The sequence below is a fragment of the Aedes albopictus genome, chromosome 1, assembly GCF_035046485.1.
Source record: "Aedes albopictus strain Foshan chromosome 1, AalbF5, whole genome shotgun sequence".
Classification (NCBI taxonomy): domain Eukaryota; kingdom Metazoa; phylum Arthropoda; class Insecta; order Diptera; family Culicidae; genus Aedes; species Aedes albopictus.
The window spans coordinates 73,584,227-73,602,814 of NC_085136.1; the positions used below are offsets into that span (position 1 = coordinate 73,584,227).

At 43.5% G+C, this 18,588-nt stretch overlaps 1 protein-coding gene across 4 annotated transcripts in view; it reads left to right on the forward strand.

Moving 5' to 3' along the window:
- LOC109422117 (uncharacterized) overlaps positions 1-18,375 on the forward strand; it is a 30,356-nt gene extending 11,981 nt beyond the window's left edge. Inside the window, exons 2-3 of one of the 4 annotated variants that reach the window (XM_019696745.3) lie at positions 4,904-5,449; positions 16,136-18,375. In XM_019696745.3, the coding sequence (XP_019552290.3) occupies positions 5,161-5,449; positions 16,136-18,201 (2,355 nt within the window). In that variant the 5' untranslated portion in view covers positions 4,904-5,160 and the 3' untranslated portion in view covers positions 18,202-18,375. Of the gene's footprint in view, positions 1-4,667; positions 5,450-16,135 lie in introns of those variants that run through there. The other 3 variants (XM_029854830.2, XM_062844840.1, XM_062844839.1) reach the window with 3 other exon arrangements.
- Positions 18,376-18,588: the final 213 nt, after the last annotated feature.

Sequence of the window (18,588 nt, forward strand, 5' to 3'; positions counted from 1 at the left end):
TAAAAAAAATCATCAGGTAAACCTTGAGAAATTCTTGTGTACATCCCTGGACAAGATGATCGAAGGATTTCTGAAATTTCTGAAGAAACACCTGAATGGATTTTTGAAGAGAAACTGAAAGGAATTTCTGAAGAAATCACTTCAGGAATTCCTGGAGTAATCCTTGGAAGAATTCCCGGAGCAATCCCTGGATTGCAAATTGGATTGCCCAATTTCTGAAAGTATACCTGAAGGAATTCTTTGATAAACTCTGGGAGGAATCCCTAGAGAAATTTCCGAAGAAATCTCTGGAGGAATTCCTAGAAGCAATCCTAGGAGAAATTTCTGGAGGAATTCTGGAAGGAATCCCTAGAAAAAATTCCGAAGAAATCTCTTGACGAATTCCTTGAGGAGAACTTTCTGAAGGAATCCTTGGTGTAGTTCTTGTAGATATCCCTGATGCAATTCCTGGAAAAATCTCTTGAGAGAATCCCGAAGGAATCCTGGAGTAATTTCTGAACAAATTCCTGGTGTAATCCCTGGAGGAATTTCTGAATAAATTATTTAAAGAAATTTCCTGAAAAATCCTTGAGAAGTGCTAGGGAGATTTCCTGGAAGAATCATTGGAGGAATTCTGGAAGAATTCTGAAAATTCCCGGAAAAAATCCTGGAGAAATTGCTGACATAATTTCTGCAGGATGTTCAGAAGCAATTCCTGTACCAATTCCTGGAGAAATTCATGCAGGAGAATATCATAGAGGAATGCCTTTAGAAATTCCTGAAGGAATCTCCAGGGGAACTCCTATAGAAATCTGTAGAAAAATTCCTGGAGGAATTTCTGGAGAAAACTGTGGAGGAATTCCAGGAGGAATTTTTAGAGAAATCCCTGAAGGAGTTCCCAGAGGAATTTCTGGAAGATTTCCTGGAGGAATTTCTGAAGAAATTTTTGGGGGATTCTCCTATATAAATCGTAGGGGAATACCAGGAATAATTCCTGAAGAACTTCCTAATGGAGTTCTTGGAGAAATTCTGAAAGAATCCTTAGAAGAGTTTGTGGAGGAATTCCTGTAGCAGTTCCTGAAGGAAACCCTAGGTAAATTCCTGTAGAAACTCTCGAAGGAATCCCGGAAGCAAGGAGGAATTCCTGAAGGAATCCTAAGAAGAGTTCCAGGGGATACCTTTGAAGGAATTTTCAAAACAAGTTGTTCCAGAAAGAATTACAGAAGAAATTCCCGAGTGAAGCCCTGGAGAAATTCCTAGAGGAATCCCTGGAGAATTTCCTGGAGGAATGCCTGTAGAGATTCCCGGAGGAATCAAACTCGTGGGGAATCTCTGAAAGAATTCCTAAAGGAATTTCTGTAGGAATCCCTGGAAGAATTTTTAGAGGAATCCCTGCATTAATTCTCAGAGGTATCCCTGGAATATTTCCTGGAGGAATCACTGAAGGAATTCGTGCAGGAATCCTTTAAAGAATTCCTGGAGGAATCCCAGGAAGAATTCCTGAAGAAATCGCAGATGGAATTCTTGCAGAAATCCTGAAGGAATCCGACGAAGAGTTCGTGAAGGAACTCCTTGAGGAATCCCTGTAGCAGTTCCTGAAGAAACCCCAGAAGTAATCCTGGAAGCAATTCAAAGAGGCATTACTAAAGAAATCCCTTAACAGTCCCTGGAGGAAGTATTGGACTAATTCCTGGAGGAGTTCCTCAAATAATTTCAAGAGGAACTCTTGAAGGCATTCTAAAAAGTGTTCCTGGGGCAATCCTTGTAGGATTTTTAAAATAGTATCTGGAGTTGTTCCTGAAAGAATCACAAAAGAAATTCCCGGGTTAATCCCTGGAAGAATTCTCGGAGGAAACCCTGGAGGAATTTCTGAAGAAATCCCATGAGGATTTCCTTAGGAAATGTATTCTGTATGAATACCTAGAAAAAATATGAAGCAATCTATGTCCGCAATAAATTCTAGACGAATTATTGTTGGAATCATTGGATGAACTCCCAAAAGAATGTGTTGTACAATGATTTAAGGAATTCCTGGATTATTTTTTTAATAATCTCGGTAAATTTTCTGAAAGGGTTCCTGGTAGATATTCCTGCTGAAATATTCCGAACTCTAGATTGAATTATTGGAGCAATCTCTAGTGGAATTCTTGAAGAATTATATGGAGAAATCCCTGAAGAAATGTCAGAAGGAATACTTGCAGAAATACCTTAGGGAATCACTGAAGAAATTCCTGGAGGAATCCTCGAAAAAACCACTGGATCAATCACTGGAAGAACCTCTAAATATATCCCAGGAGAACTCCCCCCGGAGGTCTGGTGAAACCTTTAGAAGAGTTCATGGAAAAAATCTCTGGAGCAATCCATGAATCACTGAAGGAAGCTATGCAAAAAAATCCTGAAGGTATTTGTCGGTGCATCCTAGCAGAAATATCTGTAAACATTTCGGAAGCAATCGTGGGCGGAATTCCTGAAGCATTTCTTGGGAGAAACTCAGAAACAATCACTATTGCAACCCTGTAAGATGCCCGTGGAACAATTCACGAGGGAAAAATTCCTGGAGAAGTCCCTTGAGGAATTCCTGAAAGAATCCCTGGAGAAGTTCCTGGAGAAATACCTCAAGGATTTTCTTACGGTTTTCTTGAAAAAAAAAAATCATGAAAAAAATCTCAGGTATGTTGCTTTTAGCATGACGTTTGTTAAATTTGTATACTAGTGAAAATTCGTGAATTATGTGCTAATTCACTATAGCAGCATATGGTTCTACAAAGTCCTCCTTTTTCCTTACCCAACTAACAAGCACAATCCACAAACAGGCAAGCATGCTGAATTGTTGCTTTATAATGATAATGATAGCTGATATGCTGTACATATTACTGTTCAAATGCTTTTTCAATTGACAAAGTAGCCAATGTTCAACATTTCGTACAGGTATTAACAACGATAACTCAAGAGTTTAATAAGTTTTCTATTCGACTTGCAGTAATTCTTTTACAAAATAGTTTAACAAGACCTTTTCCTGCTTTTTGTTCAGTTTGTGTACAAATTAGCAAATGTATCTGTATAATGTGTTTTGCACAAGTCATATAAGCGCTTTCGTATTATTATACATCGACTCGTAATACAGAGTAGAAAACACGTGTTTTTTACTGAACAGCAGCTGAATAAATGTGATGTTCAGTTGTTAACCATAATGTTGTGCTAATTCACCATTGCTGAATAGGAGTCGAAGTGTGGTTATTATTCAACCACGGGAAGTTTATGTTTTGATTTAAGTGCTTCAATTCATCATCTCTAAGATGACGCAGATAGGAAGGCATGCGGATGGCAATGGACGGGCCTCGAGTTCAAATCTTGATTTAGGTAAATTGATGTGTAGTTATTATTTCATAATAGTTGTTTATAGCCTAGATGCAATCATAAACTCTTGTGGAAATTGAAAATTTTGCATTTTATTCATTTTTGATTATTTTTGATGAAGCTGAATAGCAGCTTTACTATAACACTTTTAACAACAAACAGTTTAGTTGGTACACAACACTATGCTTTAGAATTTCTCCAAATTTGTGTGAACAAAACCCGAACAAAGGTTGTACCTGAAAATTATCCAAATATTATTCAGCACCATGTTGAACTAATTCGTCATAAAGGAGCTTGTTTAAAGAATGATTGTTAGTTGGGTACTGGAACCGGTTCCGGCATATCTGGAAAATTTGGAATATTGTTTTAGTATTTCATGAATAAACATCACAAAATTTAGCCATTCAACCAAGCCTGTTGTTCGGTCAAATTCTATGGTACACGTGAAAAAATCCGTTCTGATAAACGTGAACAAACAAATATACACCGTGAACTGGAACTAGTTCCAGCTGTCAATATGGGCGTTCTGGAGAACGTGACATTTAGTTCGCGGTATACATTTCTTATTGTTGTTATGGTTGCTATGCATAGTTCCCGTTGCTGTGACTGGGAGTACACGTATATCGGAACGGATTTTTTTGCGTGTAAGATTGAAGTGGTTTTCTTGGAAAAATACTTGAAAAGGTCGCCCGGAAATAACGGTAGCATTTTGAGGAGAGGGGCTGTTCATAAACCACGTAGACCAAAATTTGGCCATCTCAGACCCCCCCCCCCTCGTAGGCTTTTGTCCATACAAAAATTTTAAAATTTGTATGAGGCGTAGACTTTGGCTAGACTCCCCTCCCCTCAAAAAGCCTACGTGGTTTATGAACGGCCCCAGAGGGCATACCTTCTTCTTCTTTTTCATGGCATAACGTCCCCAATGAGACAAATGCCCCACTGGCCTGCCTCTCACAATCAGCATAGTGTTCTATGAGCACTTTTACAGTTATTAACTGAGAGCTCTATCATATAAATTTCCCAAAAGAACTAACATTTTTGATCGACGAGGTGATTACCTTCTCACAATTCATCAAAACTGCTATGTTGACTATCATCTAGTTTTACCTTTAAAAAGGGCAGACGCAATGGTGCAATCCTTCTTCCTCACTTAAACGAAAACACCCCTTTCCATATAATAACAACCACCTGGAGCCAACCGCAAATCCTCTTTCGTAATTAATTAATCATCATTAGATATGGGGGGCACAGATAACCCAAATTCAAGCTCAGGTTTACTTGCTGCGTGCTTTTGTCATTGAATTCTTCATGGATGGGCTAGCTCACTCACCATGGCCGTCGTCGACTTCTAAAGGTCGCCATGTCGTAAGTCGTAAGTGATCCTAAGCCGCTCCAAACCCTGAATCGCCAACCAACCGCCAATAGAAGCGCCTTATCAGACGAACGACGACCGCTGCCCGTGTGATAAGAAACAGTTCTATTCGATTGATACTCTCCAGTCTCCACTCGTCGTCGCGTCGTCGTATCGGAAGAGATATCGATTTATGGCATTTCTCATTGACCACAGTGCAATCGCGCGCGCGGAGGGATGATATGAAATACGATTACTGACTGATATAGACGAGAAGAACCCAACAACGAATTGGAATCAAACCGAAGAAAGGGGGTGTTGTGAAGTTACGGGGGAGGACACGGCGGTAGTGTTGGCCTTTCCGACAAGTGTACATGATCGACAGTGAACAACGGACAGTTAATTGGAAAGGAAGTCGTACCGTGTGCCCCGAGTGAATGTGAGATAGTGCACATCGTCGTCGTCACACCATCATGCAGCACCTGTCACTGCTGACGGCCGTCTGGAGCTATGTTCCAGCCGGTCTTACGTTCGGCTACCTACTGATGTTACCCCTTACCGGGCTTCCACCTTTTATCGGGATCTACGACGAAACCATGTTCTGGCCGTTTATCGTCGCCATCATCACGCTGCTCATCTCGGTGGCGCTTACCAACGGCCTGAAGCTGAACTTCCGCAAGTGCCAGTTCGTGCATTTGTACGTGGTGTTCGCAGGGGCGTTGCTCTTCCTGGCTTCGGGACTGCTGTTCCTGCTGGTTAAAAGTAAGTATATATTGGGTGAATAGTAGCCACTTGAATTTTGCGCCGTTTCAACATATTGGTTGGTAATCTCACGAACGGTGTTTTATCTTATCTTGAAGCATTGTGCTCGTTCAATCGAACCTTCTCCGGATAAAGGTACCTATACGCTCATGACGCGATCGAATGAGGGCGGTGGTGGGTGAGTTATTGTTTATGCGGATGACTAACAGGGTGAAGATTAGATGCTTCGATGTGGAATGCGCGGCAATGAAACCATAAACAACGATTGTCAGTTCAATATGGCAACAGGATTTGCGCAATTTCTACGTGGTTTTTACGTGAATTTATCGCATCGCAAGTGCGAAACGAGTGAGATGACCGGATTCTGTGGAATTTTGTCATCGGTCGCGTTCAACTGACCATTTGAAACACATATTTTCGCATATTTTGCATAATACTTGATACTTGATGAGCTACAACTCGTAGTGGATGTGCTGTCATGATAAAATCATAGCTGGTTACTCAATGCTAGAATTAAAGAAGACTCCATAGATTAAGTCAGATTTCCTAGATGGATAATTTCTTCCGGAATCTTTGTTGAAATCTACAGAGATTCCAGGAGTTTCTCCGGGAGGCGTCCAGGGATGTCTCCAGGAATTCCACAAGAAATTCTCCCAGGTATTCCTCCAGCAATTCATCCAGGGATTCTTCCAGAAAATCCCAAAGATAATTTTCCCGGAACTCTTCTAGGAATTCCTTCAGGAATTTATCCAGGAACTTGTCCAGACATTTCTTTAGGAACTGCTCCAGGGATTCATCCATTAATTTCTTCAGAAATTATATAAAAAAATCCTCAAGGCATTCCCCCAGAAAGCCTCAAATATTTCTGTAGAAAGTCCTGAAAGAGTTCCTCTATGAATTCGTCCAGTTATTCCCTCAGGAATTAATCAAAGAATTCCTCCATAAACTTCTCCAAAAATTCTTTCAGGAACTCCTCCAGAAATTCCTCCACCTGATTCCACCAGAAAATTCTAAAGGATTTTTTCTCCCGCAACTCTTCCAGAAATTCCTCCAGGAACTCCTCGAGAAATTCCTTCAGGGATTCTTTTCTCCGGCAACTTCTCCAGGAGTTTCTCCAGGAAACTCTTCAGATATGGGATTCATCCATGAAAATCTTCAAAAAATCCTCGAAGACTTTTACCAGACATTCTCCTCAAACTTTTTTTTCAGAAATTCCTCAAAGAATTCATCCAGAAATCCTTCAAGGAATTCCTCCATAAATTTCTCCAAAAATTCCTTCAGGAATTCCTCCAGCGATTGCTCCACAAAATTTTCTAGAAATTTCTGCCAGAATTCCTCCAAGATTTCCACTCCTTCACGGATTTCACCAGAAAATCCTGAAAGAATTTCCCCCCGACACCTTCCAGGAATTCTTTCAGGAATTCTCCATGAACTTATCCAGAACTTCTCCATGAACTTATCCAGGAATTTCGCCAAGAATGTCTTCAGAAATTCCTCCAGAGATTCATTCATGAATTCATCAAAAAAATCTTCCAGGAAGGCTCAAAAATTTCTCCAGAAATACCTCCAGGAATTCCAATAGGGATTCTTCCAGGAATTTCTCCAGAGATTCTTACAGGTATTCCTCCAGAAAATCCTCCAGGAATTTCTGCCACAATTCCTCCTAGATTTCCTCAAGACAATCCAAAAAGAATTTCTCACGTAAGTCATCCGGGAATTCCTCAAGAAATTCCTCCAGGGATTCCTTGATGGATTCCTCCAGTAATTTTTCCAAGCATTCACCCAAGGATTCTTCCATGAATTTCTCCAGAATTTCTTCAAATCTTCCTGCGGATTTTCCACCAGGAATTAGTTCGGAAATTTTTCGAGGTGTTCCTCCACACATTCCTTCAGAAATCCCTCCAGAAATTCATCGAAAAATTCCTCCATTAATTCCTATAAAAAAATATCCTAGATGAATTTCTCCCGGAACTCTTCCAAGGATTCCTCGAGGAATTTTACCAGGGATTCCTCCAGGGATTCTTCCAGGAATATTACCAGGAACTTCTTTAGGAATTCCTCGAGGGATTCTTCCAGGAATTCCTCCACAGATTACTCCATAGAATCCTAAAGAAATCTCCCGGAAGTCTTCCAGGAATTCCTCGAGAAATTCCTTCAGGGATTACTCCATGGATTCCTCCTGGAATTTATCTAAGAATTTCTTCGGGAGTTCCTCCATGGATTCATCCATAAATATCTCCTGAAATTCTTCAAAAATTGCTCGAAGAGTTTCTCCAAACATTCATCCAGAAAGCCTCAAAAATTTCTCCAGAAATTTCTCACAGAATTCTTTCAGGAATTCCTCCATTATTTCCCCTAAAAATTTCTTCAGGAATTCCTTCAGAGATAACTGCAATAATTCTTACAGTGATTCCTCCAGGAATTTATCCTGGGATTATTCCAGGAATTCCTCCGAAAATCCTGAAGGAATTGTTCCCGCAACTCTTTCAGGAATTCCTCGAGAAATTCTTCTCTGCATTCCTCCAGAAATTGCTTAAGAAATTCTTCAAAATATCCTCCAGATATTCCTTCAGCAATTCCTTCAAAAATTCTTCGAAGAATTCCTACAGATATTCCTCCAGGAATTCCTCAAAAAAGTCCTCACGTTATTTCTCCAGGAATTCCGCCATAAATTTCTCCAAAAAATCCTTCAGTAATTCCTCCAGAAATACCTCCAGGGATTACTCCGGAAAATTTCCTAGAAATTTCTGCCAGAAATCTTCCAAGATTTCTACCCCTCCAAGGATTCCTCCAGAAAATCCTGAAGGAATTTCTCTCGGAACTCTTCCATGATTTCCTTTAGGAATTCCTCCAAGAATTTCTTCAAGAATTCATCCAGGGATTCTTTTTCCTTGTTTTTTTTTTAGAAATTCTTGAATAAAATCCTCCAAAAGTTCCTCCAGAGGAGTTCCTCTGAAAATTCCTCCAAGAATTTCTCCATGAAGCCTCAAACATTTCTCCAGAAATTCCTCAAAAAAAACCTCCAGGTATTCATCGAGTAATTTCTCCAGGTATTCATGCATAAAATTTCCAAAAAAATCCTTCCAAAAATCCTCCAGAAATACCTCCAGGTATTTCTCCAAGGATTCTCAAAGGTTTTCCTTCAGAAAATTTTCTAGTAATTTCTGCCAGAATTCCTCCTAGATGTCTTCTAGGGATTCCTTCAAGATTTCCTCTAGAGATTCCTCCAGGAATTCCTCCATGGATTCCTCCAAAAAATCCTGAAGGGATTTCTCCCTGAACTCATCCAGGAATTCATCCTTCGAACCTGTCAAAGGATGCAAATTCTTAGTGGAAATGAAAGGAACAGTACTTAACCCGATTTTAGTTTTACTTGAAATAATTTCCAAAGTTCTCCCAGAAGTTTCTAATATTTCTTTTTTCGAGGGACTAAGGAGGTAATTTAAAAGTTTTTTTCAGCTATAATCCCAGGCATTCATCCAGCAATTTCTCCAGAGATAACTTTAGAAATTGCTTTAGGATTTTTGTCGAGAAATTTTTCAAGAAAATTTTCAAGAATTTCTTCTAGAAATCTTAAAAGATATCACCGGGAGTTTAAAATGGATGCCTTCAGACAATTCTCCAAGAATTTTTCTAAACATTTCTTCGAAGATAAGGCCGATGCAAATATTTAATTTGTTTTATCTCAACACCCCCTTTAAAAATCCCAAAAATATTGATGGGGCAAAAAAAAAAAACACATGGCGGTCCATGACTCCGTTTTCAATAGAAAAATGTTCACAAGCAACTCGTACCTGATGAATATAATGAAAATAATAGTCCTTGTTAGAACTGCTGCAGGATTCCCTGAATTCTTTGAGAAATTTTGAAAAAAAAACCCTTGCTGATAATCATGAAGATATTCCGTAAATGCAGAAGAAGTCTTTGAAGATATTTTTGAAGGAATTCCTGAAGGAATTCCAGAACCGAACCAGAAATTTTTGAAAGAATCCTTGAAGAAATTTTTGTACATACCTCCAGTAGAATCCTTGTAGAAGTCACTTGAATGAATCTCTAGAAGAATATCTGAAGAAATCCCAGAGATATTCTTGGAGGAATCCCAAGAGGAATTTCTGAAGAACTCCTGAAGAAATACCTGGAGTAACTCCTCGGGAAATCCTTGACGAAGTACATAGTGAAGTTTATTGAGGCGATAGAATACTTGCAGAAACACCTACAAAAGCTTTTGTAAAGAAGCCAAAACAATTCTTGATATATTTCAAAAGGAATTCCTGTAGAAGTTCCTAGGAAATATATGTGAATAAACTCCTCAAAGAATCCCCGGAGAAATTCGTAGAGTAAACCTTTGAGGAAGTTCTGGAGAAACTTCCGGGGATATAGCTTCTGGGCCTTGTCACCCAGTCCATGTTAAAAAAAAAAAGATTCCCCTCTTGTTACAATGTGGGTCGGTCCACTTGGTGACATCGATGGTTGCCGGGCTTGCTGATCTGGCAAGGTGCATCCGTTTCACTTCTTGTAGCTAAGGGTAGTTCTGCTGATGCTTGAGGCTTGTGGGCTCGGTGTTGAACGGACTGGCTACCGTTCTGAATCACGCATTACCGTCGTCGTTGGTGTTGTTGTTGCTGCTGTTGCCATGGTCATCGGTGGCAATGGTAGTGTGTTGGCGATACTCTTCGTAGGGAATCCAGGCGGGTTCAATCTTAACTTATACATGGAGGAATATCTAGAGGAACTTCCCAAAAAATCTCTGTACGAACTCCTACAAAAAGCTCTGGAGCTTTTGCCAGCATGGATGACTAAAAGTAATAATGCAGGAATCTCTGGAGAAATTTTCTGGATGACCAAATCTCTGGTGGACTACTTGAAGATATACCTGTATGACTTTCTGAAGACATATCTGGAAGATTTTCTGAAAAGAAGACACTGGAAGAATTTATAAAGAAAATCTTTGAAGGAATGTCTGAATCCTTGTGAATTCTGAGTGAATCTCTGAAGAAGCCAGGGTTTTGGAAGGAATGCATAGAATATTTCCTTAACAAATTCCTAGACAAGTTTATGGAGGAATCTCATTAGAAATTTTGGAAATTCTCCAAGGAAATTTCTTAAGGAATCTTTGGAGGAATTATGAACTTAGGATCTTCAGAAAGAATTGCTGAAAGCATTTCTGAAGGAATCTGTGGAAGATTTCCTGAAAGAACTCTCATGCGGGTTTCTGAAATAAACTGTGGAGGAATTTCTGCTGAAACACATTGAAGCTTTTCTACTGGAATTTTTGGAGAAATTACCGGATGATCCTCAAGAGGAAATTCAGAAATCATTTTTACTGAAAATAAATCAGTGTAGTTTGCAAATTTCACCGAGCTCCTGTAAAGTGTTACTGTATATCTGTCAAACATAACGAAGTTCGGGAAAATTTACTAACTTAATTTCCAAATTAAGCTCTCTATAGCTCTTTTGATACCTCCTGAAACGCCCTCCCTGAGTTATTTTGAAATGTATTGAAACGCCACTGAAACTCACCTGAGAGCTTGTAAAGTTAGCCCCTCACTGGAACCCTCCGAAACGTTATGAAATGCCATGAAACAACTTGAAACGACTCTGAAATCCCTCCTGAAATCCCCGTGAAACTCACCTGAGAATCTATATCTGAAACCCTTCGTGAACCTCACCAGAGAGTCTATGAGGCCCTCTAAATCCGCTTTGAAAGCTCTTAGAAGACATTGAATCACCTTGAAATACGTCTGAAACCCCCTGGAACCACAGTGAAACTCACCTGAAAGCCTATGGAATGCCCTAAAAGCCTTCGTTTTTTTTCTCTAAGCAATGGGGAGATAATCTGCTCAACAGACACCTGAACGAGTAGGCCAAGTAGCGTGGGGTTGGGTATCTGAGCATGTTTTGATAAAACTGCTTGCATGTAGCCTTGCTATTCCCGAATCTTGGCGGGATTATACTGTCAAGATTATTCCGGGAGTGGATAATTCATCGTATGAGGATCAGACCTACTAGTTTGACCTCTTTCTTCTGAAACGATTAAAACATCCGTGATGTTTTTCTGGCAAACATGCCTCTCCATGGGAACCAACATGCTTACCAAAGTGGAAAGTCTATTGTGATTCGTTCACACTATGTTGTTTACGATATCGATAAAGCATTCACTCAAAAGCAGCTTTGTTTGGGTGTTTTCTTGGATTTCCAAGATACTTTTGAACACGTAATTTTCGATTCCATATTGCAAGCCGCGCGGATTTTCCTGTTTATCTTTAAGAATTTTCAATTGGATTTACCAAATGCTCATGAACCGACATCTCTTCTCGGCATTACGTCAAGCAGCGATAAGGAATTTGAATGCTTGTGGATACCCCCATGCGGGAGTCTTGTCGCCACTTTTAAGGAATTTCGTAGCAGAAACGCAATTGAGATAACTCAATGTGGTTTTGCTACTTATAATTTTGCCCACGACAAACCTCAACAGTCTGCTTCATTTGTATGTCTTAGCTGAGAATCTGACTGTGAAATTTCTTATAATTTGATATGTAATTATCCAGTTTTTACGCAACTGCGTTTCCGAGTACTCGGTAAACACTTAATTGCGTGAAACTGACCTAAGAAGTCTGAATCATCAGGATGTTCTATTATTCTGAACACGTTGTAGTAAGTAGCTATAGGCTTACTTTACGCTTTATGCGTTTTCTACTGTGCCCTTTTCAAGGCGCTATTTGAACCCGTTGTGGTACGCTTATGCGATTATGTCGACCCTATTCCCTTACCTTCCCTTTCCCTATCCTATCCCTTATTCCTCCCTTCCGTCTCCCTCAGGTAAATGATGAATAGGCTCGTATTCATGGCGGTTCCCAAATGGAAGAGAACGTGCCTCTGGAGCCGACCTACTGATATCTGATAGGTCTAAGCTAGGTCTCCGTTAAGCAGAAATGAGCAGGTACCTACGTTCTGCCGTAATTCTGCAAAGTGACGTAAGCGCCATTCAAAATGTCGATATTTTTTAGTATATTGTATATAATAAAAACACTGTGGTATGCCTGCTGTATTAGAATGCAAGATCTAGTCGTAACCTATCATCTATGAAAAGAAACGTAGAGGATGAGCATAAGTTTTATGCATAATAACCAAAAAATGGGACAAAACTATCAATGTCGCTTACGTCACTTTGCAGAATTACGGCAGCGTAGGAGCAGTATGCTGTGCACGCAGTACCAGCGTCGGAGCTCCGATTCATTCCCCAGATAGTGGATGGAGCATGCTTGATAAGGACCACCAACCAAAATCGAGATGCGCTGTCTGCAATAGAGGTAGCTGTGCAGCAGCTTGACAAAACCATCGATCGACTTTACGTGCACGAAGTCCAAGACTTTAAAATGGCCCTGTTGCGACTTCGGAAGTCGTTGGACGATGCCAAGCAAGATCACAAGAGATGTTTATTTATTTATTTTTTTTAAAGCGTGAATTTTAACTATGGCTAATTCTTCACACAAGAGAGACTTGTGAAAACTGCAGCAGCGGCAGAACCGGCGAAAGCAAAGGGTACAAAGTCTACCCAGGCGGAGGCCTTCGCTTTCACAGGTAGCCCAAAAGATGTGACGGATGCGACTGCTTTTGAAAAGAGCTCGCTGAAGCGGGTGAGGCAGCCGTCAGGTGAGTAGCTGCCTGGCGGTGCCCGCAAGGCTAAGCGGTTACAAACGCCAAAGGTCGGCAGTAATGCCGGTAAGTCGGACCCCAGCCAAGCGTCCCGAAAAGACGGTAAAGGTGAACCTGAAAAGGCTGGCCCGTCCCGGATGGAAGGGAACAGGGGGTTTCGTCCGTTGTTAGGCCCTCAACAATCACATTGTAGGGCGAACCAAGGGGAGGACCCCTCTTTGACGATAATTGGGCGGAACAGGAAGAAGAAAAAACCGCATGAGCGTAGGGACACCAAACCAAGCGAAGGTAGGTACGCGCCTGTCATCAAGACTCGAACGTCTTGAAGGCGATGTCAAGCTCGTGGATCTGGAAGCCTACATGCGCAGAATTAGACGTACTCGTACGAGTGATATTATCTTAGAGCTCAATCACGACACGCTTGCAAAAGTCAGGCAGAAGAGATCCTTGGCGAAGAGGTCGATAGAAGAGCTTTTACTGCGGAAGCGGCACTGGAAGGTGAAGAAACTAGACGAGATCATAGAAGCGAAAGAGATCGTTACGGTACTGCGGCAACAGTGCGAGGTGTAGGTGGCTGCCGCAGCCGTCAGGCTACGGAAGCGGCCAGCAGGACACAGATAGCTTTGGTTCAGCTACCTGTGGCGAACGTCAAAAAGTCCGATAAAGTAGGGAGGGTTAAAATTGGCTGGTGTGTATGTCACTTATTGTTCCACGAGACACTGGAGGTTTGCTTTAGGTGTCTGGAAACATAACACAATTCCTTTGGGCTACAAAGGCCCTGACAGGCGCAAACTGTGCAGGAGATGCGGCGCCGAAGGCCATAAGGCACAAGGCTGCACGAATCCACCCATTTGTATGATTTGTGATGGAAAATCCGTGAATAACAGATAGAGGAAGAGATGGCTAGGCCAAGGCCAAGCCCTCGCAGGTGGAAGACATCATACTTTGACGAAGAGGTATTTAGGGAGGCGCTCCGCCGTGAGCGAAACTTACTCGGTTTAGACGGCGACGAGCTGGTAGCGGTGCTCTCACGTGCGTGTGAAGCGACTATCCCCTAGAAATGGGAGGCCACCGGCGTACTGGTGGACCGACGCGATTGTGGATCTGCGCCACGCCTGCCTACGGGCTAGGCGGCGGATGCAGCGAGCACGATCAGAGGAAGAGCAAAACGAACGGCGGGTGGTGTTCGCCGCTGCAAAAGCCGCGCTTAAGACCGAGATAAGAGCAAGCAAAAAGGCCTGCTTTGAGGGTCTCTGTCAGAGTGCCAATACGAACCCGTGGGGTGACGCCTACAGGATCGTGATGGCCAAGTCGAGAGGTGTGATGGCTCCTACAGAGCAATCTCCAGAGATGTTGGAGGGGATCATCGGAGGGCTTTTTCCGCGTCATGATCCTAGTCCTTGGCCTCCTTTCGTAGGACAGCCGAGGACTGGGGTTGGCGATGAGGAGAGGGTCACCGATGTGGAACTTGCGGGGATAGCTAAGTCTCTTAGTGTAGGTAAGGCCCCAGTTCCGGACGGAGTTCCGAGCCTGGCCTTAGAAGTAGCTATTGCAGAGGCTCCCGAGATGTTCAGGTCCGCTATGCAGAAATGCCTGGACGAGGGAGTTTTCCCAGAAGTTTGGTGGTACTATTGCCAAAGGCGGGGAAACCACCCGGAGACCCGTTGGCATCAAGCATGCTCCATCCACTACCTGGGGAATGAATCGGAGCTCCGACGCTGGTACTGCGTGCACAGCATACTGCTCCTACGCTGCCGTAATTCTGCAAAGTAACGTAAGCGACATTGATAGTTTTGGCCCATTTTTTGGTTATTATGCATAAAACCAACCAATATGCTTGATTGACACTGCGCGGAAGGTACTCGAAAAGGTCATCCTCAATGTTGAGGTTCACCGAGAGCGGCAATGGTCTTTCGAGCAACCAGTACGGCCTCCGCAAGGGGAGGTCCACCGTAGACGCTATCTTGTCGGTTACAAAAACCTAAAAGGAGGGGAATTCGCTTCTGTACGGTAGTGACTTTGGATGTAAGGAATGCGTTGAATAGCGCCAGCTGGTCTGCTATTGCCGATGCGCTCTTGCGTCTGGGATACCGGGGTACATGTACAAGATTCTCGAAAGCTACTTTCAGAATCGTGTACTAGTTTACGACACGGAGGCGGGTCGGAAGTGCTTTCACATAACCTCAGGAGTCCCGCAAGGTTACATCCGGGGCAGGTGTTATGGAATGTCATGTACGACGAAGTGTTGAGGTTAGAGTACTCAGTTGGAGTGGAGATTGTCGGATTTACCGACGACATTACGCTCGAAGTCTACGGTGAAACGATCGAGGAGGTAAAGTTGACTACCAACCACTCGATCAAGATTGTGGAGGCGTGGATGCGGTCCAGAAAACTGGAGCTGGCTCATCACAAGACAGAGGTGACGGTTGTTAATAACCTGAAGTCGGAGCAGCAGACGGAGGTCAGTGTAGGAGAGTGTACTATCCTGTCAAAGCGCTCCGTCAAACACTTGGGCGTGATGATCGACGATAAGCTTACCTTCGGTAGCCACGTCGATTATGCCTGTAAAAGAGCCTCCACAGCTATTGCGGCACTGTCCCGGATGATGTCCAATAGCTCTGCAGTGTACGCCAGTAAGCGAAAGCTTCTGGCTAGTGTTGCTACGTCCATACTTAGGTATGGCGGCCCGGCGTGGGGCACCGCACTAAGCACTGAATGCTACCGACGGAAGCTGGAAAGTACTTACAGGCTTAGATGCCTGAGGGTTGCGAGCGCGTACCGTACTGTGTCACACGACGCTCTCTGCGTCATTACTGGTATGACTTTGGAGGGTTCATGCAGCCATGCGTCTGAAATTTTTTCTGTCGCACATTGCTATTCTGTTCAGCAAACTCTTGCTCTGTTTTCAAAGTTTACGAAATTTAAAGCAACATTAAATGAATCTACGCGAACTATACTTCGCGAAATATACTTCATAAAAAAAAGGTCAAACTCGGTCTAACTGCTTCCTTCATCTTGTTTCACTTCCAGACGTCATCCCCGGCATCTACCTGGGCGCGTGCGGTCTCGGGATGACGCTGATCCCGGGTCTCAGCCTGTGCCACATCCGTGCTCCCGGCCGATGGCGAGCACTGTACATGGGCTCGTGCTCGTTCTGGTTCCTGGCAGGCGTCGCGGCCACTTCCACCATCTTCCTCAACGACTTTTCCGTTTCGGTGAATTTCAGTGAAACGGTTCACACGAACTATTCCATTTGCATGATGACGGCAGCCGTTTTCACGATCATGCTGGTGGCGATCAACGAGATGCTCCAGCGGGAAGGCATAGTGGATTACAAGAAACCGCTGGATTTCGATACGGATATAGCCCACGAGAGTGGGAAGCTGATGGGACGTACTGAGGGGAGGAATTTGTATAATAACTTTACGACTAGTGCGGAGCCGACGAATGGGGCCGGGGCCAAGCAGTGGAATACGTCAACGGAGCACATCATTATGGGCGGAATGGGGAGTGGAAAGAATTATCACAAGTTGTGGATGTTCTATATGATCTTTACGAAACTGCAGGGATTCATTGCCTTCTATTGGTTATTCGTGTTTCACTCGGTGATTTATACTATTCAGTTGTTCGGTCAAACGTATGGCTATTCCGTGTTCTGGTTTATGGTGCTGGGCTCTTTGATGGGTATTATCGCGATGCAGCTGTTGAGTCCTAAGCTAGTCTATGTTTTCTCATCCATGCTCCACACGGTCGGTTTGATCTTGGCCATAGCGTACTATTCTACTGATGCTGGATCCATTAGTATGGGTATTGCACTCTTGATTTTCTACACCTTCATTGGAGCATCATTGTCCATACCAGCGATCAATATTTTGGAACTCTCTCCACTGAATTTCAATGAATCGTTCTTGGCAATTGGATCCATCTTAGAACTGATAGGAATCGCTTTGATGCAGTACTTCTCTGTGACAAATTCTTCGGTCATGCCTAATTCGATAGACAATCACAAAGAAATCGCTGCAGCACACTATATCTCGATGATCGTGCTTAGTGTGATCCTACAGGTGATCGTTCTTTGGCATATGCCGAACACCTACAAGAAATCCCTTGTCGAGATCAAGTCTGACTTGAGCAGAATGACATCGTACTTTGCGTTCAGCAAGATGATGGTCCCGGTAACTCAACACACAGCGACGGCGCGAACGTTCGCCGAAAGTGTGACCTCCGAACATCCCGAACAGGAAGAAAATCGTTTGAGCACCAGAAACGGCCATCTGGCAACACGGTACAACGAGCGAAGTGATGACAGCACTGGAAGGCAAAGTCCCTACAACGATTTTTCCGAAACCAGATACAATCGACGAACCCTGGTTGAGCGAGCCCCATCACCTGTGGCGGAACGAGACGATCCCTACCTTCAAGAGCAACTCCAGCGGCAGCACGAGCGCAACTACATCCATTCACGGCAGCAACACTACCAATACCAGCCACGTGACTCCCCGGAACCCCAGCAGTACAACTACCGCCCCGAAAGGCAACCCGATTACCGTCAATCCCGGTACGTCCCCGAACCAGAAGACTACCCGCAAGATCGCATTAGCGAAACTCCGCAACCCCGCTACAACCCACCCCTCCTCTCCCGTCACCAGTACTACGAAGAATATAGCCAGGAACGCCAGCAGAAACCCCCAACTCCACAACCCAAACCGCTTCCCGTCCGACAACCCTCCGTAACCCCAACCGACAGCCAATCCCCGGCCCCGAGCCTGATCCGACGTTCCGCAAACCCCTCGGCCACCGTCAAGTCCGAACCCGGTTACGTGTCCCGGCCGCGCCTTCTGGCCCAGAAAAGCGAAGCCCCAGCGCCGCCTCCGCTGCCACCCGCGGACTACCTCACCAAGTCCCTGCCGCGGATCAAACCGGACCGGCAGCAGTCCCGGGAAAGCATTCACCCGGTTCTGATACCGAAACCGCCCAAAGAGGAGGAAGAGATCGTTCCCGGAGTGGAGTACTCGCACAACCTGCGGCCGTCGGAGTTTCTCCGGCAGACGCGACAATCGGAGATGTACCGTAAGTCGCAGGTTCTGGCGACGTGAGACCATTCTGACGATAGAGTGCGTCGCGTGTGTTAGGGACTGTGTCGCTGGACGTTAGGGTAAGGCAGATTTTTTTACGGATAATAAAATTATTATGACAGTTGGTAACAGTGGGATTTTTGTGGGATCTAAAACTATCCGCAAGATGATTATTAAAAAAGTTTTACTGCTCTACATTCATGCATTACAGTTCTTTACTCAACATCAAATTCATGATAACACATCCATGGTTTGTCGTGAGATGACATTTTCCTTTCCATCTTGCACGTTGCCTCCTATACCTTCTTGTTGCAAAAAAGTAGCAAACTCCTCCTCAGGATCTATTACGAACACCAGCTATGCAGGGCTGTTGTCCGGCATTCTCACAACATGGCCTGCCCGTCGTAT